The 17,244-nt window shown below is 31.4% G+C and overlaps 1 protein-coding gene across 1 annotated transcript in view; it reads left to right on the forward strand.

The window, feature by feature from the left end:
- Positions 1-17,244, forward strand: part of LOC123657714 — a 45,034-nt gene that overhangs the window by 13,902 nt on the left and 13,888 nt on the right. Inside the window, exons 4-7 of the mRNA XM_045593236.1 lie at positions 12,127-12,379; positions 13,564-13,679; positions 14,731-14,863; positions 15,607-15,780. Coding sequence (XP_045449192.1) covers positions 12,127-12,379; positions 13,564-13,679; positions 14,731-14,863; positions 15,607-15,780 — 676 coding nt within the window. The remainder of the gene's footprint in view (positions 1-12,126; positions 12,380-13,563; positions 13,680-14,730; positions 14,864-15,606; positions 15,781-17,244) is intronic.

Consider the following 17,244-nt stretch of genomic DNA (forward strand, 5'->3'; position numbering starts at 1 on the left):
GTACAAAAGTAAAAGATATTATATAGAAAAAAAATTGAAATGAAATTTACAAATCTATCGTATGGATGCGAATTAAACGATAAAATTGTTGAAACAGTTCGAAAAGGCAAATTTTAAACATATATATATATATATATATATATATATATATATATATATATATATATATATATATATATATATATATTATTTCTAGTGTTTTTAGTTCACGCGTTTAAAATACGCATAACATAACAACAAACACACTCAAAAAAAAAGTTTAAAAAAATCTGTAATAGAATTATAATAGTCAGAACATTTACTCGCCGGACTAGTTTCTTATATCATTTACATTATACCCGCACTTACCTAATCTGAGCGAAACGCTCAGCTAACACAAGTAGTTGAAAGGATTTTAGGTTAAGATTTCAGTCTAAGTAAAAACAAACGTTTGAAAGGAAACATTTGCTGGTGCGATTTTCGTTTCAAAAAGCAAAATGGTCTAACGACTGATATAAATTATGCAAAATAACTGCATTTAAAATGTATTATGAGTAGTCGTAATCGATAACGGTATGAGGGTACCAAGGCCGATTGCAAATTGGCACTGTCATGGGTACACGGCTTTACGTTTTTCTTGTTTTCTTTTTATTATATAGTTTTATATGCTTCTACCATATGACAATTTTTGTTCCGGAGATACCTAGTCTTTGGATGAATTGAGAATAATACTATATCAATAACTAATAATTTTTCAAAGTAGTTTAGCAATTATGGCAACATAATACATAAGGATACTGGAGCTATCCGTAACTACGTCCTGAACTCCTGAGGCAAATTATCAACGTGAATCAAATTCTGCCAGGCTTTCGCAAAGTTATGCTCGTCACTACTAATAGAACGGTCGCAAACCAACCGAACAAGATAACTCCTTAACACACTTAATAGTTAACTGTGTATATTATTTGTTCAAATGTACATGTAAAAGTAACCGATCGACAATAATATAAACGTAATGTAGTTTTTAAGTACACAAAGTAGGTAAGTTTTATTAAATAAAAATATAATATACATGAAAAATGTTAATCATCATAATGTTTTAACTGATAAATAATACAAAGTATTTATTGTCAATAATATTTCATTCAGGACCTAGTTGAAAGCTGAAAAAAGGCATGCTTTTGTGATTTTTTTGTCGGAAAACGATTGCTGGTACGTAGCTGTTATTTTTAATAAAATAATAAAAAGTGTTTAATTTCGACTACGTTATATATTTTTTTTTATTTTAAAAATTAAACTAATAAACGAGATATAATAAATATCTCGCGGAGCACTGTTCAAACAGGCCTTTTGTGGTGACCACTGCAATAATCATCTAAAATCAAAAACTAAATGAATAATACGGTTTTGTATGTAAGTTTCAGGTTAGCAATCCTGATACTGCCTATAAAAGTATAGCAAAATATGGTCTGACACTGGAATTTTTATACTAAGAGTGGTAAATAAAAATAAGACCCAGCTTAAAGCTACCTTACAGACGCCTGCAACACCGAAAGCATCGCAAGCGCGTTGCTGAACCTACCACTGACCCTCCATAAGAGCTCTAACTATCTTAGTAATCACTGGAATACAACACCACTTGAGAGGAGTATTATTTGGCTATCATCGTCTATATCTTCTATATTCTGTCTTATTATTTAGTTGCGTCATCTGTAAGGTTGAGATACTACCCCAGATGAAATTCTCCAGATTTTGAGTAGAATATATGAATGTTCCCCCCTCCCTGCTCCCTACCTCAATGTCCTATTTGTAGCTTACCTTCACACCCTCAGCTTGGACCGTGGTTACAAAGCCTCTCAAGCCACTTTATACCGACATATATTTTTTTAACGTGTCATATCGTTATTATATATGGCTGCCTCCATGTCATTGTGCTTCACCTTCAGCGATTTTTCGTTTCTTCGGTAGGTTTTTAACTGAGGTAGGGCACAGCAAGAATTTCCTGCTCAAAATATGGAGCAGCCCGACTGGGGTAGTACCTCGACCTTACAGAAGATCACAGCTAAATAATACTGTTTTCAAACAGTATTGTGTTCCTGTTGGTGAGTAAGGTAACCAGAGCTCCTGGGGGGCTTGGGGATTGAGTCGGTAACGCGCTTGCGATGCCTCTGGTGTTGCTGGCGTCTATAAGCTACGGTAATCTCTTACCATCAGGTGAGCCGTACACTTGTTTGCCGACCTAGTGATATAAAAAAAAATGTCATTTGGGCTTTTTTAGGCGGCCGTGTTATCTTTTCAACCAGAAAGTTAACGAATGCGTTTATAACATGGTCTAATTAGTTCAACGCCAATCTCAGTTTATTTGAAATAACTTGCACTTTGTGAGCTCTGATCCTAGCGGTCCTTGGTCTATACTTATTCCTTGGGAACCGTCAGTTTTCAATCCTTTCATGTCGAGCGTCTAGGACCAAGGCTAAGTAAGTTAGACGCCGTTTTGCAATTGCAAATCGATGTTTCCCTCGAGATTCTATGCACCACCTTTCTAATGTTAGGTCCTCGATATGTTATTTTTGTAATTTCAAGTACACTTTCATAGGTTTTATTTTTCAACGTCTTATTTTGGAACCTTTATATATATATATATATTTTTTTCTGTATATATATAGAAAAAAATATAAATTATTTAAATAGAGCGATCTAAAGCTCCTTTCGAAGCGCGTATGTAAACAGATATATATGTACTTTATGCCCGGGTCGCGCGGCTTATGTTGACATGCTGGTAAAAACGAACGATTGAAAACGAACGGTTTGAAATCTTTAGAGAATATTTTTAAAATCTAATACTTTATCCGTTAAAATTATATAATAAAAATGTTAACATCAATGGAGCTTCAGTATCCTTGAATAAATTATTGCTCATACACGAGACTATGAGACTTTTGAGACAACCTTTAAAACAACAAAATGAAGGTATATAAGTTAACAGCTTATTATCTCTCATTCCGAAGTGGGATCGTTAAAATGACTTGACGAATAAAGAATAATAATAATAAGTAGAATAATTACAAATTTCAAAACCTCTTATTTAGATATTTGTATTTAAATATTATTTTCTGTTTCTTTCGTTTGCCATGAAAAAGATTCAGGCAGAGTGGCGGACTAAAATTGATTATAGAATATTCATTTCACTGTCTCATATCGTCCCAGCGCTGTCACTTTACATTTACTGAAACAGGAGCAGTAGGGGATTTTAAATTTTATACCAACCGAATCACAGTAGCCGTATCATTATCTAAATAAAGATGACTAGATGGGTTTTCTAATAAGTTATTTCCACCATAATATTTTCCACACGAAGTAAGGATAAGTGTGGAAATAGAAATAAGTTATAGAAAGTAATAAAACTTATAAACCGTCACAGTAAAAATGCTATATGCGGGAATCGAATCTGTATTTTTTTTTTGTCGAATAACCATTAAACAAAATAATTATCGTGCTGAAACAATTTAAAAAAGAGGTACTGGATTAGGTTTCCTAAAAGGATATTTAAAAAAAAATAATGTAGTGAAGTTCATTTAACTTTGTAGATTTCTCTCTTAAAATTTTCCTTTATAAAATAATAACAGATTGAATTTATTATTATTCCTTTACAAAGTGACCTTTCAAAAAAGGTTTCGATAACAATACAGCTTTGTAAAAAATTCACCTTCCTAAAAAGTCTTTCATAAAGCATTTTGTTCCATTTTGTTAAAAAAGAAAATTCAAACAACAAATTTCTTGTTTGTTCGTCTTTTTTTTCATAACTTTTTTGGAAATTTTTAGATTTACATTTTTTTTACTTTTTTTTTCTTGATGATATAGTTTATTTTTGTAGTCTATATTACTGGTCTTGTAATTTTTTTTTCTATATGTACTTATTTATTAATTATTATTATTTCTATTTCACTGTATTTTTTTGTGTAAAAACTGTCTGCGATTTGTGTGATGTTCCGAATAAACGTGTTTCTTTTCTTTTTCCTTTCCTAAACACAGAGGGTCTTGTATCGGAAATATAGTTAACAAATAACACCAATTCAATTGATTATTAAAACGTAGTATGTAGGAAAACACTAACAGCTAACCTATAGATTTGTTTAGTTTTGTAATTTATTAAGGAACTAGCTGTACCTGCGCGCGTTGCTACGCCTTTTTTTATTTTTATTGTTTTGATCGTACCGACTCAGAAACCTTTGTGGACTCATGCACAACACTTTGCTGAAGATCATGATCAAATGCATAGTTTACGATTCTATAAATGACATACAGACAAACGTTCATTTTTATATGATCTGTTTCATAGTTCTAGAGATTTACCTCTATAAGCCCACAAACAAACTACCTAACACAGTTCACGTTTTTATAACAGCAGTATCGATCGATATTATCAAAGCTATTAAATATACGGATGAGCACGTTAGGATTAGTTAGAAATACGTTTTAAAAAACAATAAAAACAATACACGTTAAATTTTCCACCATTCCAATGTTATATATTCAAGTGTGTAAAATGAAAATTGTAATATTTAAGCAACATAACATGAGCGGCGTCCAAGTGATTAATAGCCCCAATTCGTTACTGTTCGCCTTTCAACGTGGGATTTGAATAATTATCTATTATTTTGAGCAATTAAGCACAAACTCGTGTTTGTGTTCTCTATTTACGTATTAAAAATGAATGTGAGTATAGAATTTGCAATAACGAGAGTAATAATTGGCATACGTATGCATTCAGTCTGTAACATCCCACAGTTGGGCCTCTCTAGCCCTCTTTCTCCATGTAGTAGAATGATTAGAGCTTAATCCACCACGCTGCTCCAGTGCGCGTTGGCGGATATATTACCTACTATGAGTAACGAATTAAGTATACATGATAAAAACCGGGACCGACGGCTTAACGTGTTCTCCGAGGCACGGTGGGGAGACCCACAAGGACAGACACCCAAACCGGAATGAAATATTTGTACAAATACAAATATCCATCCCGAGCGGGAATCGAACCCGCACCTTCGGTGTTTTAGGCGACTACTCGTACCACTACACCAGAGCGGTTGTTATATTGACATTATCATTTGTTAATCGTAGTACTCCTTGTGTACAAAAGTAAAAGATATTATATAGAAAAAAAATTGAAATGAAATTTACAAATCTATCGTATGGATGCGAATTAAACGATAAAATTGTTGAAACAGTTCGAAAAGGCAAATTTTAAACATATATATATATATATATATATATATATATATATATATATATATATATATATATATATATATATATATATATATATATATATATATATATATATATTAATTCTAGTGTTTTTAGTTCACGCGTTTAAAATACGCATAACATAACAACAAACACACTCAAAAAAAAAGTTTAAAAAAATCTGTAATAGAATTATAATAGTCAGAACATTTACTCGCCGGACTAGTTTCTTATATCATTTACATTATACCCGCACTTACCTAATCTGAGCGAAACGCTCAGCTAACACAAGTAGTTGAAAGGATTTTAGGTTAAGATTTCAGTCTAAGTAAAAACAAACGTTTGAAAGGAAACATTTGCTGGTGCGATTTTCGTTTCAAAAAGCAAAATGGTCTAACGACTGATATAAATTATGCAAAATAACTGCATTTAAAATGTATTATGAGTAGTCGTAATCGATAACGGTATGAGGGTACCAAGGCCGATTGCAAATTGGCACTGTCATGGGTACACGGCTTTACGTTTTTCTTGTTTTCTTTTTATTATATAGTTTTATATGCTTCTACCATATGACAATTTTTGTTCCGGAGATACCTAGTCTTTGGATGAATTGAGAATAATACTATATCAATAACTAATAATTTTTCAAATACTTGCCTATAAATGGTAAAGGCTATTGACCTGGTTAATATTATGGTTTGCTTAACCAATTGGTAACAATTCTACTTGCTGTATAAACGTATTGAACACATTAAAACTTCAGATATATGTTCTTTTTACTATCAGACTTCACTTAATCAGTCAATTCTCTGTATTCATAGGCTAAAAATTTGTAGATAATCAGCCGAGGTGAATTATCGTACTGATAAAAGTTTCGATAACTTATGTAGAGGTAAACTTCTATCAGTAAAGATGGCCTTTACGACATCGCGGTTTCGATTCCCACTCCAAGCGATTTGTATTTGTTCTAAAGCTTCTTTCGAAAACTTGGATCAAGGTTTTCGTCCTAGCCCATTTAAATAAGTGGTCGTAAACAGAATGTTAATGAGCAATTTACATACGATAATTATTATAAATCATGTAAGATATAGGTTTTCTGATTGATTCTTACCATATAAGTTCTTATATATAAGATCATATGTCAGCCACTCTATATATTCAATAACCTGTCAGATTCAGACTCAAATAATTTGCAGACGCTGGTCTATCGGCAAAATGCCTACCTTTTCCGTCTCTTTTATCGTATAAAAATATCTATTTCGTTTGACCTTGCTAACCTTTTTTATTATTATTTTACATATTCATCATTACAGCCTATACAGTCCACTGCTGGACATAGGCCTCCACAAGTTTACGTCAAAAATAACGTGAACTTATGTGTTTTGCCCATAGTCACCGCGCTGGGCAGGCGAGTTGGTGACCGCAGTACGGGCTTTGTCGCACCGAAGACGCTGCTGCCCGTCTTCGGCCTGTGTATTTCAAAGCCAGCAGTTGGATGGTTATCCCGCCATCGGTCGGCTTTTTAAGTTCCAAGGTGGTTGTGGAACCTTGTTATCCCTTAGTCGCCTCTTACGACACCCACGGGAAGAGAGGGGGTGGCTAAATTCTTTAGTGCCGTAGCCACACAGCACATTACGAGTATTAAAAATTACACATGAGCGATAAGCGACGTGTTTTACGTTTTTGCTTTCTACAAGCTATTAGGGTCTTTTAAAACGTAACAAGTTACTACTGCATACATCATAGTATAATATTATTATTTTTTATTAATAAACTAGCTTTGCTCTGCGGTACCACCAGCGTTAATTTCAGGACAATAAATAGCAATTCGAACGAGTAGACCCTGAGGTTAGCACGTTTATACAAATAAACAAACTGTTCAGTTTTATAATATTAGTATAGATGTATAGATTTTCTCGCAAGAATTATCGTATTTAGTTAATAGAAAACGTTTGACTATTTCATATCTAACTGGGTTTTAACTCGGGCGCGGTAAACACGGTTTTTCCAGCGTAATAAGTAACCTATATGTTTCTCCACAACCTCCTCTATCTTCTAGTGAAAGTCTCATAAAGATCGATAAGCCGTTCCATAGATTAGCCTGGACAAAGAGAAAGACAGACAGACAGACAGAAAGACAAAAATTTTAAAACCGTTTGTTTGTGTTTTCGTATTGCGTAAATAACTATATGCACTTAAAAAAAACACAGTTATTTTAAAATCACAAATAGACAATTCAATTTTATTTATAAGTATATATAGATTTTATGCAATTTTACGTACTTTAAGTACATAATACCTTTATTTATTCGATATAAAACTTTCTTAACATAGTTTTACAACATAAAGAAAACAGGAAAAATCCCCGTTTAGAATTTTATGATTTAATAGCAAAATGCAGTATTCAATAACTTGAATTATCGAAGCATTGATCGGACAGTCTCGTGATATCGAATTAATGCTCGTTCGAGTCTTATCGTAATAACCTTAAGTTATTTACTCGATAGATGATACTGTCGCTTCGTAAAGAAGAATTGTTAAAAATATTTGATTCTTTACAAAATAATTTTGGCAATCTTGTTTTAAAATTTTAATGAATCTTTTTTTTTGAGATTAACGTTTTATTTGTATTGGTATTATAAAGGAGACTATCAAAATATAATACAGATATTAAGTGTTGAGAATTTTGAAGTCAACTTTGACTGAAATATTTCGACAGATAACTACATCATTTACAATTATGTTTGGTTACCTTTATATATATTGTGTACTATACTTATATTCTACTTTTTGTATTTCATATTTTCATCACCACTAAGCGCGAATTAAAATTTAAATACAAATTCAGTAGGTACCTTAAAACTCAACGATATTACCTGGTACATGAAACCGCGTCCTGTGACGTATGCAATAACTATTTGAAAATGGAATAATTACCATCAAATAATGACTGGAGAAACTTTTAACATAATTTCAACAATAAACAGATTTAAAAAACGAGTGTCCTTTAGACCACACGACAAGTAAAACTTACGAAACGTAACTCTCTCTTCCTATCTTCACTAACTTTTATATCCCTTTCAAGTTCTGTTCGCCTCTCGCGATCACATTTTTCGTAACGCTCTCATAACGCATTCAACAGCTTACTCCCCAATTCAAGCGTGCATAAAGAAGGTTACTTCAAAAAAACTACGGGCCATATGTATGTATATATATATTACTATATATATTCGCTGATAAGTATACTCAGGACCGGCTTTAAACAAACGTTAGCTGGCATGTAGCCAGATTTTTTTTTCCACAAAAGTCTGCTGTTGGTCGGAAGCGTTAATTTATATGCTGGAAACTAATCTTACGCCGTATAAATAGCTAGTTAGGTACATTGCGTTCTACCTGTTGTGTTTTGGTCTATCTTCGCATCAGGTAAACTCATGTAACATTAAATATTTACAATATTGGAGTTATCAGGGAAGTGGGTATAAGATGCCAATCAAAATACCAATTGTAAATTCATGCGACATTTAAATCTTATATTAAATCTTCTTCAGGCACCTTTACATGTAGTGTTTAATTGGCATCTTTATAATTCTATTGTTAACATGCATAATCATATAAAAAATTTCAAATACACGGTACATATACCTTAATAACATTTTTTTTACAATTTTTGTCTGTCTGTCTGTCTGTTTGTTCCGGCTAATCTCTGAAACGGCTGGACCGATTTTGACTTGACTTTGATTGGCAGATAGCTGTTGTTATGATGAGTAACTTAGGCTACTTTTATTTTAGACATTTATTTAATTTTATAACTGCGAACTGAACAAAAACTTTTTTTTTAATTCCACGCGGATGTAATCGCGGTTACAGCTAGTTAACAAATAAATGACTACATCCATTCAAATTTAAATACATACGTCAATTGAATTTAATAAACAAATCGATCCTCATGATCTGAAAATAAATAAATTTTGTGAGTAATTAGCCTTATCGGGTTAGATAAAATTTTCGCTTAAAATTTTATAATACGTTAATATTAACCCAGTAAGACCCATTCGTATAGGGTTTATATTCTCTAATATCTATAGTCTTAGATACGAACTACACATGACCTTCAACCATCTGCTTAATAGAAAAAAATAAAATGATTAATTTCTTTAATATGTTAAAGATAAATCACGAAAAAGTTGACTGGAAATTTCCTGGCCAGACTATATTATTTTAATTATTTTTCTAATACACTAAAATAATCTCCTTTTTCCTGAGGTTGTCTGGAAGAGATTGCTTAAAGCAATAAGACCGCCTTTGCATGCTGTCATTGTAACTACTTTTTGTTTAATTTTATTTCTGTACTGTTGTTTTTTTCCTTTTTTTTTACTACGTAAAAGTGTTTGATTATATTTATGCATGAAGTAATAAATAAAATAAATAAATAAATATTAAGAAATTTTCATCCATTAAGTAGATGGTTGAAGGTGGTCTCTAGTTCGTATCTCGTACTATATATTTATTTCTATAGTTGAAAGTAAAATTAAAATTCGTAAAATACGTAACAAGAACGCAATTCAAAGGGCATTACGTCAAAGACAAAGAGCCTTTGTCTCTTCCTTCCTTACAAGCTTATAGCTGAAGCTGTTTCTAAAGAAGAAAATGAAAGAAAAAAATTGGAGTAAAAATGTCAATTCTGTTACGAGCTATCTATATTTTACGAAATATTTTATAAAAAAAATAATAATAAATGCTCGACGCTTAACGGATCATAGGAATAGGATAAAATACTTCTATCAGGGATCTGAAAACATGCAGAACATAAACACAAACGCCTATATCGTGGAAACTTTAGTGTGACCCATACTAATTTATAAAAATAAGTTTTTTACTATTCTGGCTATTAAATTATGGAATAGTCTGCTCTTACCCATAAGGGAGGCTAAATCACTGTTGACTTAGAAACGCGTTAAGGATTACTATGTTATGATGGAGACGATTTAGTGTAATATGATGTAAATTCTTTTCTTTTTTTTCTCTTTTTATTTATAATATATGTATTATTTGCGTTTTTATCATTTCACTTAATTGTTATCTTCAATTTACGTTCATTGTTCACATACTTTATTAGTTTATGATAGAATATATATTATATTTTTATTCTTCTTTTTATTTTTTTATGTATTTTCTATAAGTATTAGAATGTAGACATTTGTATGTAAGTTTATTATATATTTCACCTACCCAATTTAGATAATAAGATTCCTTTTTATGTCTGGATTGTCTTGAAAAAATGGCTAATTAGCCATAAGTCCGCCCATTGTACTTCACTGTCTGTAACTATATTTATGCTTTGTTTGTAATATATTTGTGGTGTACAATAAAGTATAAAATAAATAAATAATAATATTTAGTAGTAGTTGTTAGTACAAGTATAATAACCATTGCGCACATACACGTGTACTTATACGCATGCACGCATCTAGAATATACACATGTTAAATGTACATTTTATACCTCAAGAAAAATAAAATTTTCGATAAGTTGGTACCACTTTTCCTAAGAGATTAATATTCAAATGTTAGATAGCCCCAACTTGTGTTGCGCAATCTAGGCTTAAAGCTTTCACGAAACTTGTAAACTTGGTTCACATTTGCATAACCCATTTAACTGAGTCATTCGTCAAGCGACGTCGGCACTACAATCAAGTATAGTTTCTGTGTGTATCGCTATGTGTTACTGTGTGTATTATTACCGTGTGTACGTTGGGTACAATGTTTGACAATTTACATCCAATGCTTGACAATTTGCATCCAATGTTTGCTGTTGCTGAAACGTAAATTCACTGATTGTTGATGTCTTGTTGACAAACAGATTGATTGTAGGCCCAACATTCAGTATTACGAGCCGTCTTTATTATTTCGTTCTTATGATAATTTATTCTACATGACTTATTTGGTACATTATATATATTTTTTGTTTATAAAAGAGATTCTTCAGTTTTTAGACGAATACATATTGACATATATATTATCACAATTACAATGTTTTGTTGTTTCAAACTTTATTAATATACTAGCCGACCCCGCAAACGTTGTTTTGACATATTATATGTACTTCTCCCTTATAACTTAGGGGAATGAAAAATAGATGTTGGCCAATTCTCAGACCTACCCAATTTCATAAAAATCGGTCCATTCGTTTCGGAGGACTATGGTAACTAACATTTTGATACGCGAATTTTATATATAAGATGCATGTTACCCAATCATGTCAAAGTCAAACAGATTTAGATAAAATTTGAAACAGACATAGTTTAGTCCAGGTCGGATAAGCCTAAGACTACTACTATATATTTTAAAGCCCGCAAAGCAGATAAATGAAAATCCGACCTTACTTGGAATCTTTAGACTAAAATTATTACTAAAATACTCAACACTAAATTCTTAATAAAATACCTTGCTTCTGAAAAAAAGTGTAAAACTGGAGTTAAATAATCCCCTAACTGCAGTTTTATCGCGTTTTAGAGCTTTTAAATGTGAATAACATACGTAAATCAAAGTGACTGAGCTACCGAGATTTATTTAAAAGGAGGCAACGGAATGAGACGAAGCTAAGAGAGAAATTGTACCTAAGCTTTGAAAGTGAGCTATAATATTATAGGCAGGTCGTAATTAGAATGAATTTCTAAAATATTGTCCTAGATACTTATTAATCGATCTATTTATCCTATCTATCCTACACATAAATTAAGGGTTAGATGTTTATTTGCTATGAACCAGATTGTCAATTTTAATATTGTGAGATTTCAAAATGAATCCTGGAAGCTAATTAAAAAATGAAACTTTTTTGTGTTTTTTTTTAAATCTTGATTTACTTAATACAATAAAATATAAATTGATTAATTACTTTCAGAGCGAAAGAACAAGAAAAGAAAATTCAAGCCAGAATGAAATATTTGGCAGAATTTAATGAAAAACAACGCAAGGAACGTGCTGCACGAGCGCACGAAAAAGAAAATCGTATCAAACAAAGAGTACAGGCAGCGGCTGAAATGGAACTCCGAAGAAAGATAACAATGGTACGGCAGTGGAGGGCCAACGAGAAGAAAAGGTTGAATAGGTTAAAGCAAGAAAGAGAAGCAAAACAAAAGCGCTTAGAAGATGAGGTATTATGTTTTTTTCTTACAATAATAAAGAAAATAATATATAATTATAATAACATACTCGGTTTATTTAAATAAATAAATTCTTTATTTTGAACTAAACACTTACAATTTCAACGTTAAAAAAAAAAACAATTTCTTAAACTGCCACACTGCGTGACGTTTATTGGCGAAATTAGTGCTAATCACATATTTTTAAAACCTTTTATTTATTTATTTTTTTGTCAATTCGTAATAAGCCTAAAATATAAATGAAATAATTTAACAATAATTGATAAGACACATAAAAAAAGTCGAAATGAGACCGACTTCCTTTTTCTGAAGTCGTTTAAAAATTAAAAAATAAAATAAAAACTAACGCTTTAGCTCTAGCTTTTAATTATGTTACCTTTACTGGCATCGTTTAATATGTAGCGTGTAATTACGAGCAAACGTATTTACCCGAACCGACATCGGCAGACGCTCGTATTTCTCCAGTATTGCTATCGAGACGTTTTGTAGCAATGTGACCGAGCTATTTGAACTCATTTACCTTGTTCAAGGATGTCTAATTGTTGATGCCTTAGTATTTTATTAAAAAAAGAAAGAAAGAAGAAACTTAGAAAAACAATATGTCCGTATTAATAAAATTGTTTATCACTGTTCTATATATAGCATGGCCTATGTATTTAATACAGAGATAGAGCACAGGTAGTGCCGCTCAATCAACTGCGGTTTTTATACAGATTAAAAAGCTTTGACGACGTCAATTTTTCCTGTCAAATTCAAAAATGTAATATATTGGGGGAAATTACGCAATATTTTATTTCTACTCGTATACCTTAGCGTTAAATTTATTTAATACTAGCTGTACCTACCCTGCGCACGTTGCTACGATTTTTTTTTGTCGAACCAACTCAGAAACCTTTGTGGACTTATGCACAACACTTTGCTGAAGGCCATGACATGATCAAATGCATAGTTTACGATTCTCGAAAGGACATATAGACAAACATTCGGATATATATATATATATATATATATATATATATATATATATATATATATATATATATATATATATATATATACACACAGCGTTATCTGTAAAATTTTAGTTTAATATTATTAAATACCTTTCTGTTTTTTTTTTACACCAAGTTTTCACAAATAATTAAAACATCTATTGAAATGAACATTTTATTTAGGCTAACAATAAATGGCAAGCACGAGTCAGTGCTCAAAACCAAAAAATTCAAGAAGAAGCAATTCTTTTGAAATTGTACACAGATGACATGAACGCAGCTGCAATGAGGAGAGCCAAGTAAAACTAAAATATAATTTTATGATAGTTTCTATTTGTAAATGAGTTACTAGTTTTCTGTAGCATATACCTAGATGAGAATATTATTACTCTATCTATCAAACAATGCCCGTCCGTTAGACGTATGTGTCCAAATATAAAATGTATTCTAGATATCTAGAGTGATATATATTCAATATATATTTAATCTATAATATAAAAATGAGTCGCTGAATGTGTTACTAAGCGCAAAACTCGAGAACGGTTGGACCGATTTCGCTAATTCTTTTTTTAAAATATTCCTTGAAGTACAAGGATGGTTCTTACGGAGAGAAAAATTCTAAAAAAAAAAAAATAATAAAATTAAAGAATCGACTGTTAGGCGATACGAAGTTCGCCGGGTCAGCTAGTGTTATACTAAAACTTTAAAGTATCTGTATAACTTCGTCTTCACATATAAATAATATAGTAAGTCTTTACATATAGTGAGTGAATATTTGCTTAGTGGGGAACTTTAAATATATTTTTATTTTTTATTTTATTTATTTATTGGGAAACAAACAGTACACAACAATACAATTATTTTACAAAACGTCTCGTAGTTTCCAATTTTACATTCACAAAAAGCTTTTTATCTAAACGAAAGTAATAAAAATTCGCATAAATGTAGATATATTTATGTCTTAACAATAAGTTAAATAGGGTATAATTATATTACTACATTTCTAATTGCGGGTTTATTGTGAAACGTCAAAGACCTGGCGTCGTCGCATATAAGCAAACGCATTTATGACGTAATAACACTATACAACTACACATGGAGATGATGCGGTTACCCGCTCAATTCGGTCAATAAAACGTTGCGGCACCGCCTACATGCACTCTAATAGTTATTGTTAAAGTTCGTGATAAAAGCGAGATAAATACTTAATACGCTTTCCGAGTCGTAGTATAAAATATACAGCTCTTCTTGATTTTTCCTTGAATATTTTTTGAGCAGTTACTTGGCTCAGAATGGTTTTAATTTTACTCAATATTAATTGGTTAGTGTCTTTTTTATATAAATTTACAGAAAAGCAGAGATATACGCATACAATACAGACTTGGAGCTACAGCGTATCAGACTCGCGAACTTCAAACTGATGCACGGCGGCACGGCGAAAGCGGCTCAGCTCGTTAGGAAAATGGGCATTGAATTCGAAAAGGTATAATTGTGTTTTCTCGCAAACAAAAAAAAATCCGACTTAAATTACATCAAACCAAGTAATACAACGTAGGTAGACGAAAAAATAGTCAAGTAAATATGCATTATTAGAGATAACTATATATATATATATATAATTCGTATCACGATGTATGTGGGCGATAAACTCCGAAACTAGTGAACTAATTTTTATAAAATTTCGTAAGCATCTGTAATTTGGTACAACTTGGTAGATAGGGTATTTTTTATCTCAATTGGACACCTAACGATTAAACTTTAATAATTGTGTTTGCAGGCAAACAAAGAAAAACCGACTTCAATTATATCGACAAGTAATACAACGTTGGTAGACGAAAAAATAGTCAAGTAAATACGCATTATCAAAGATTACTCCAAAAGTTGTTATCAGATTTTTGATGAAATTTAAATGTGACCACATAATAAACATTGGCTTTCGATTAAATTAAAAATCATTAAACTCGGTACACCCAGTAAAAAGTTATGCGGATTTTCGAGAGTTTTCCTCTATTTCTCTGGGATCCCATCATCATCAGATCTTGGTTTCTTTATCATGGTGCCAAACTAGGGATATCTTCTTTCCAACAAAAAAAATAATTATCAAAATCGGTTTATAAACGACGAAGTTATCCCCGAACATACATAAAAAAATATATATATACGATGGTCGAATTGAGTAACCTCCTCCTTTTTTGAGTTCCGTATTATTTTAATTCGATTTTATAGTCGAAACGTGGAGCAAAAGGCATGAGCCCCGAGCTAGCACAGCGGCTGGCGGTGGAGGCGATGACGTCAGCGGTGTCCGCGCAAGGCGACGCGCTCATGACGCTCGGGCAGGCACGCGCGCGCATGGACATGGAGACCGTTCTACCGACTGCGCCTATCAAACTGCTGGATGAGGTGCGTGTAGTCTTTGTTATTCGTTTATATGTGTATGTATGTATGACATCAATAGATTATTTATTTATTTATTTATTTACATAGGAAGCCAACGTAGTATACAGTGGTTTCTATCATAATTATATAGTTAAACAGAATATCTTACACTATACACCACACTTATAGGCTAACTCAGCATGCAATACACTTTAAACAGTTGCTTCGAAACTTATACTAACAATAAATATCTATCTTATGAAAAATTAACTCATCAATAAAAGTATAAAACCAACTATAAAAAAAAAAAAATTACAACAATTAAAACCCGTGCTAAAACAGTAAAAAATATTTAAAAGAAAAAAGTTAAAATATGTAGGTATATGTAAAAAAAAAACAACGTAATACAACAATTAATATGATAATACATCGGGAATTCTATGAATAAATATAAAAATTATAAATGTAATATATCTATAAGTAAACGGTTTGAGGTACAAGAAATCAGCTAATTTAAAGTATAATATGGAAATAATGTTCATAACTTCATACAGTAGGTAACTAATTTGAGTTCAAATGTAAAAAAAGCATCTTAACTTTTCTCTTGAATGCTTTCCCAGAATATCTAAAAATATCAATATCTGCATCCTCTTTTAAAATTGAATTATACAAGTTTATGATTCTATTTAAGCATGTATTCATGCCCAAATTGGTTCTAGCAAATCTGCTCACGAATGTTTGTTTTGATCTGGTAGTCCTCATAGGTTTTCTAGGGATTGCCAGTTTTAATCTTCGGACCAAATCAGGACAGTCAATATCTCCTCTAATAATTTTATTTAAAAAGCAAAGATCCAAAACATCTCTTCGTGTAGACAATGACAATACTTTATAGTGTTTCAACATTTTATTGTAGTTATATTCTAAATTGTCTTTATAAGATAATGCACGTAATAATTTTTTTTGTATTCTTTCTAATCTATTTTTGTGAATTTGGTAGTATGGGTTCCAGACAATTGAACAATATTCGATTTTACTCCTGATATATGAATTAAAAAGTACTATTTTTGTATATGATTTTTTGAAATCCTTTGTATTTCTAAAGATAAATCCCAGCATTTTAAGGGACTTTTTAACAATATCTTCTATATGTGGGATAAAACTTAGCTTCGAATCCATTAAGATTCCCAGATCATATATTTCATTAACACATACCAAGTTATTACCCCCAATATTATAATCATAATAAAAATTTCGAATTTTTCGACTATATGTAATTTTATAACACTTTTGGTGATTTAATGTTAAGTGATTCCGTTCACACCACGATACAAGTCTTTCTAAATCTGCTTGCATTTTTATGGAATCATCTGTTGTTGATATTTGTTTAAACATTTTTAGATCATCCGCATATAAATATATTTTAGAATGCTCGAAACACGTTAGCACGTCGTTTATAAAAATTCCAAAGAGTATTGGACCAAGATGCGA

Source organism: Melitaea cinxia, chromosome 1 (genome assembly GCF_905220565.1).
Source record: "Melitaea cinxia chromosome 1, ilMelCinx1.1, whole genome shotgun sequence".
NCBI lineage: Eukaryota > Metazoa > Arthropoda > Insecta > Lepidoptera > Nymphalidae > Melitaea > Melitaea cinxia.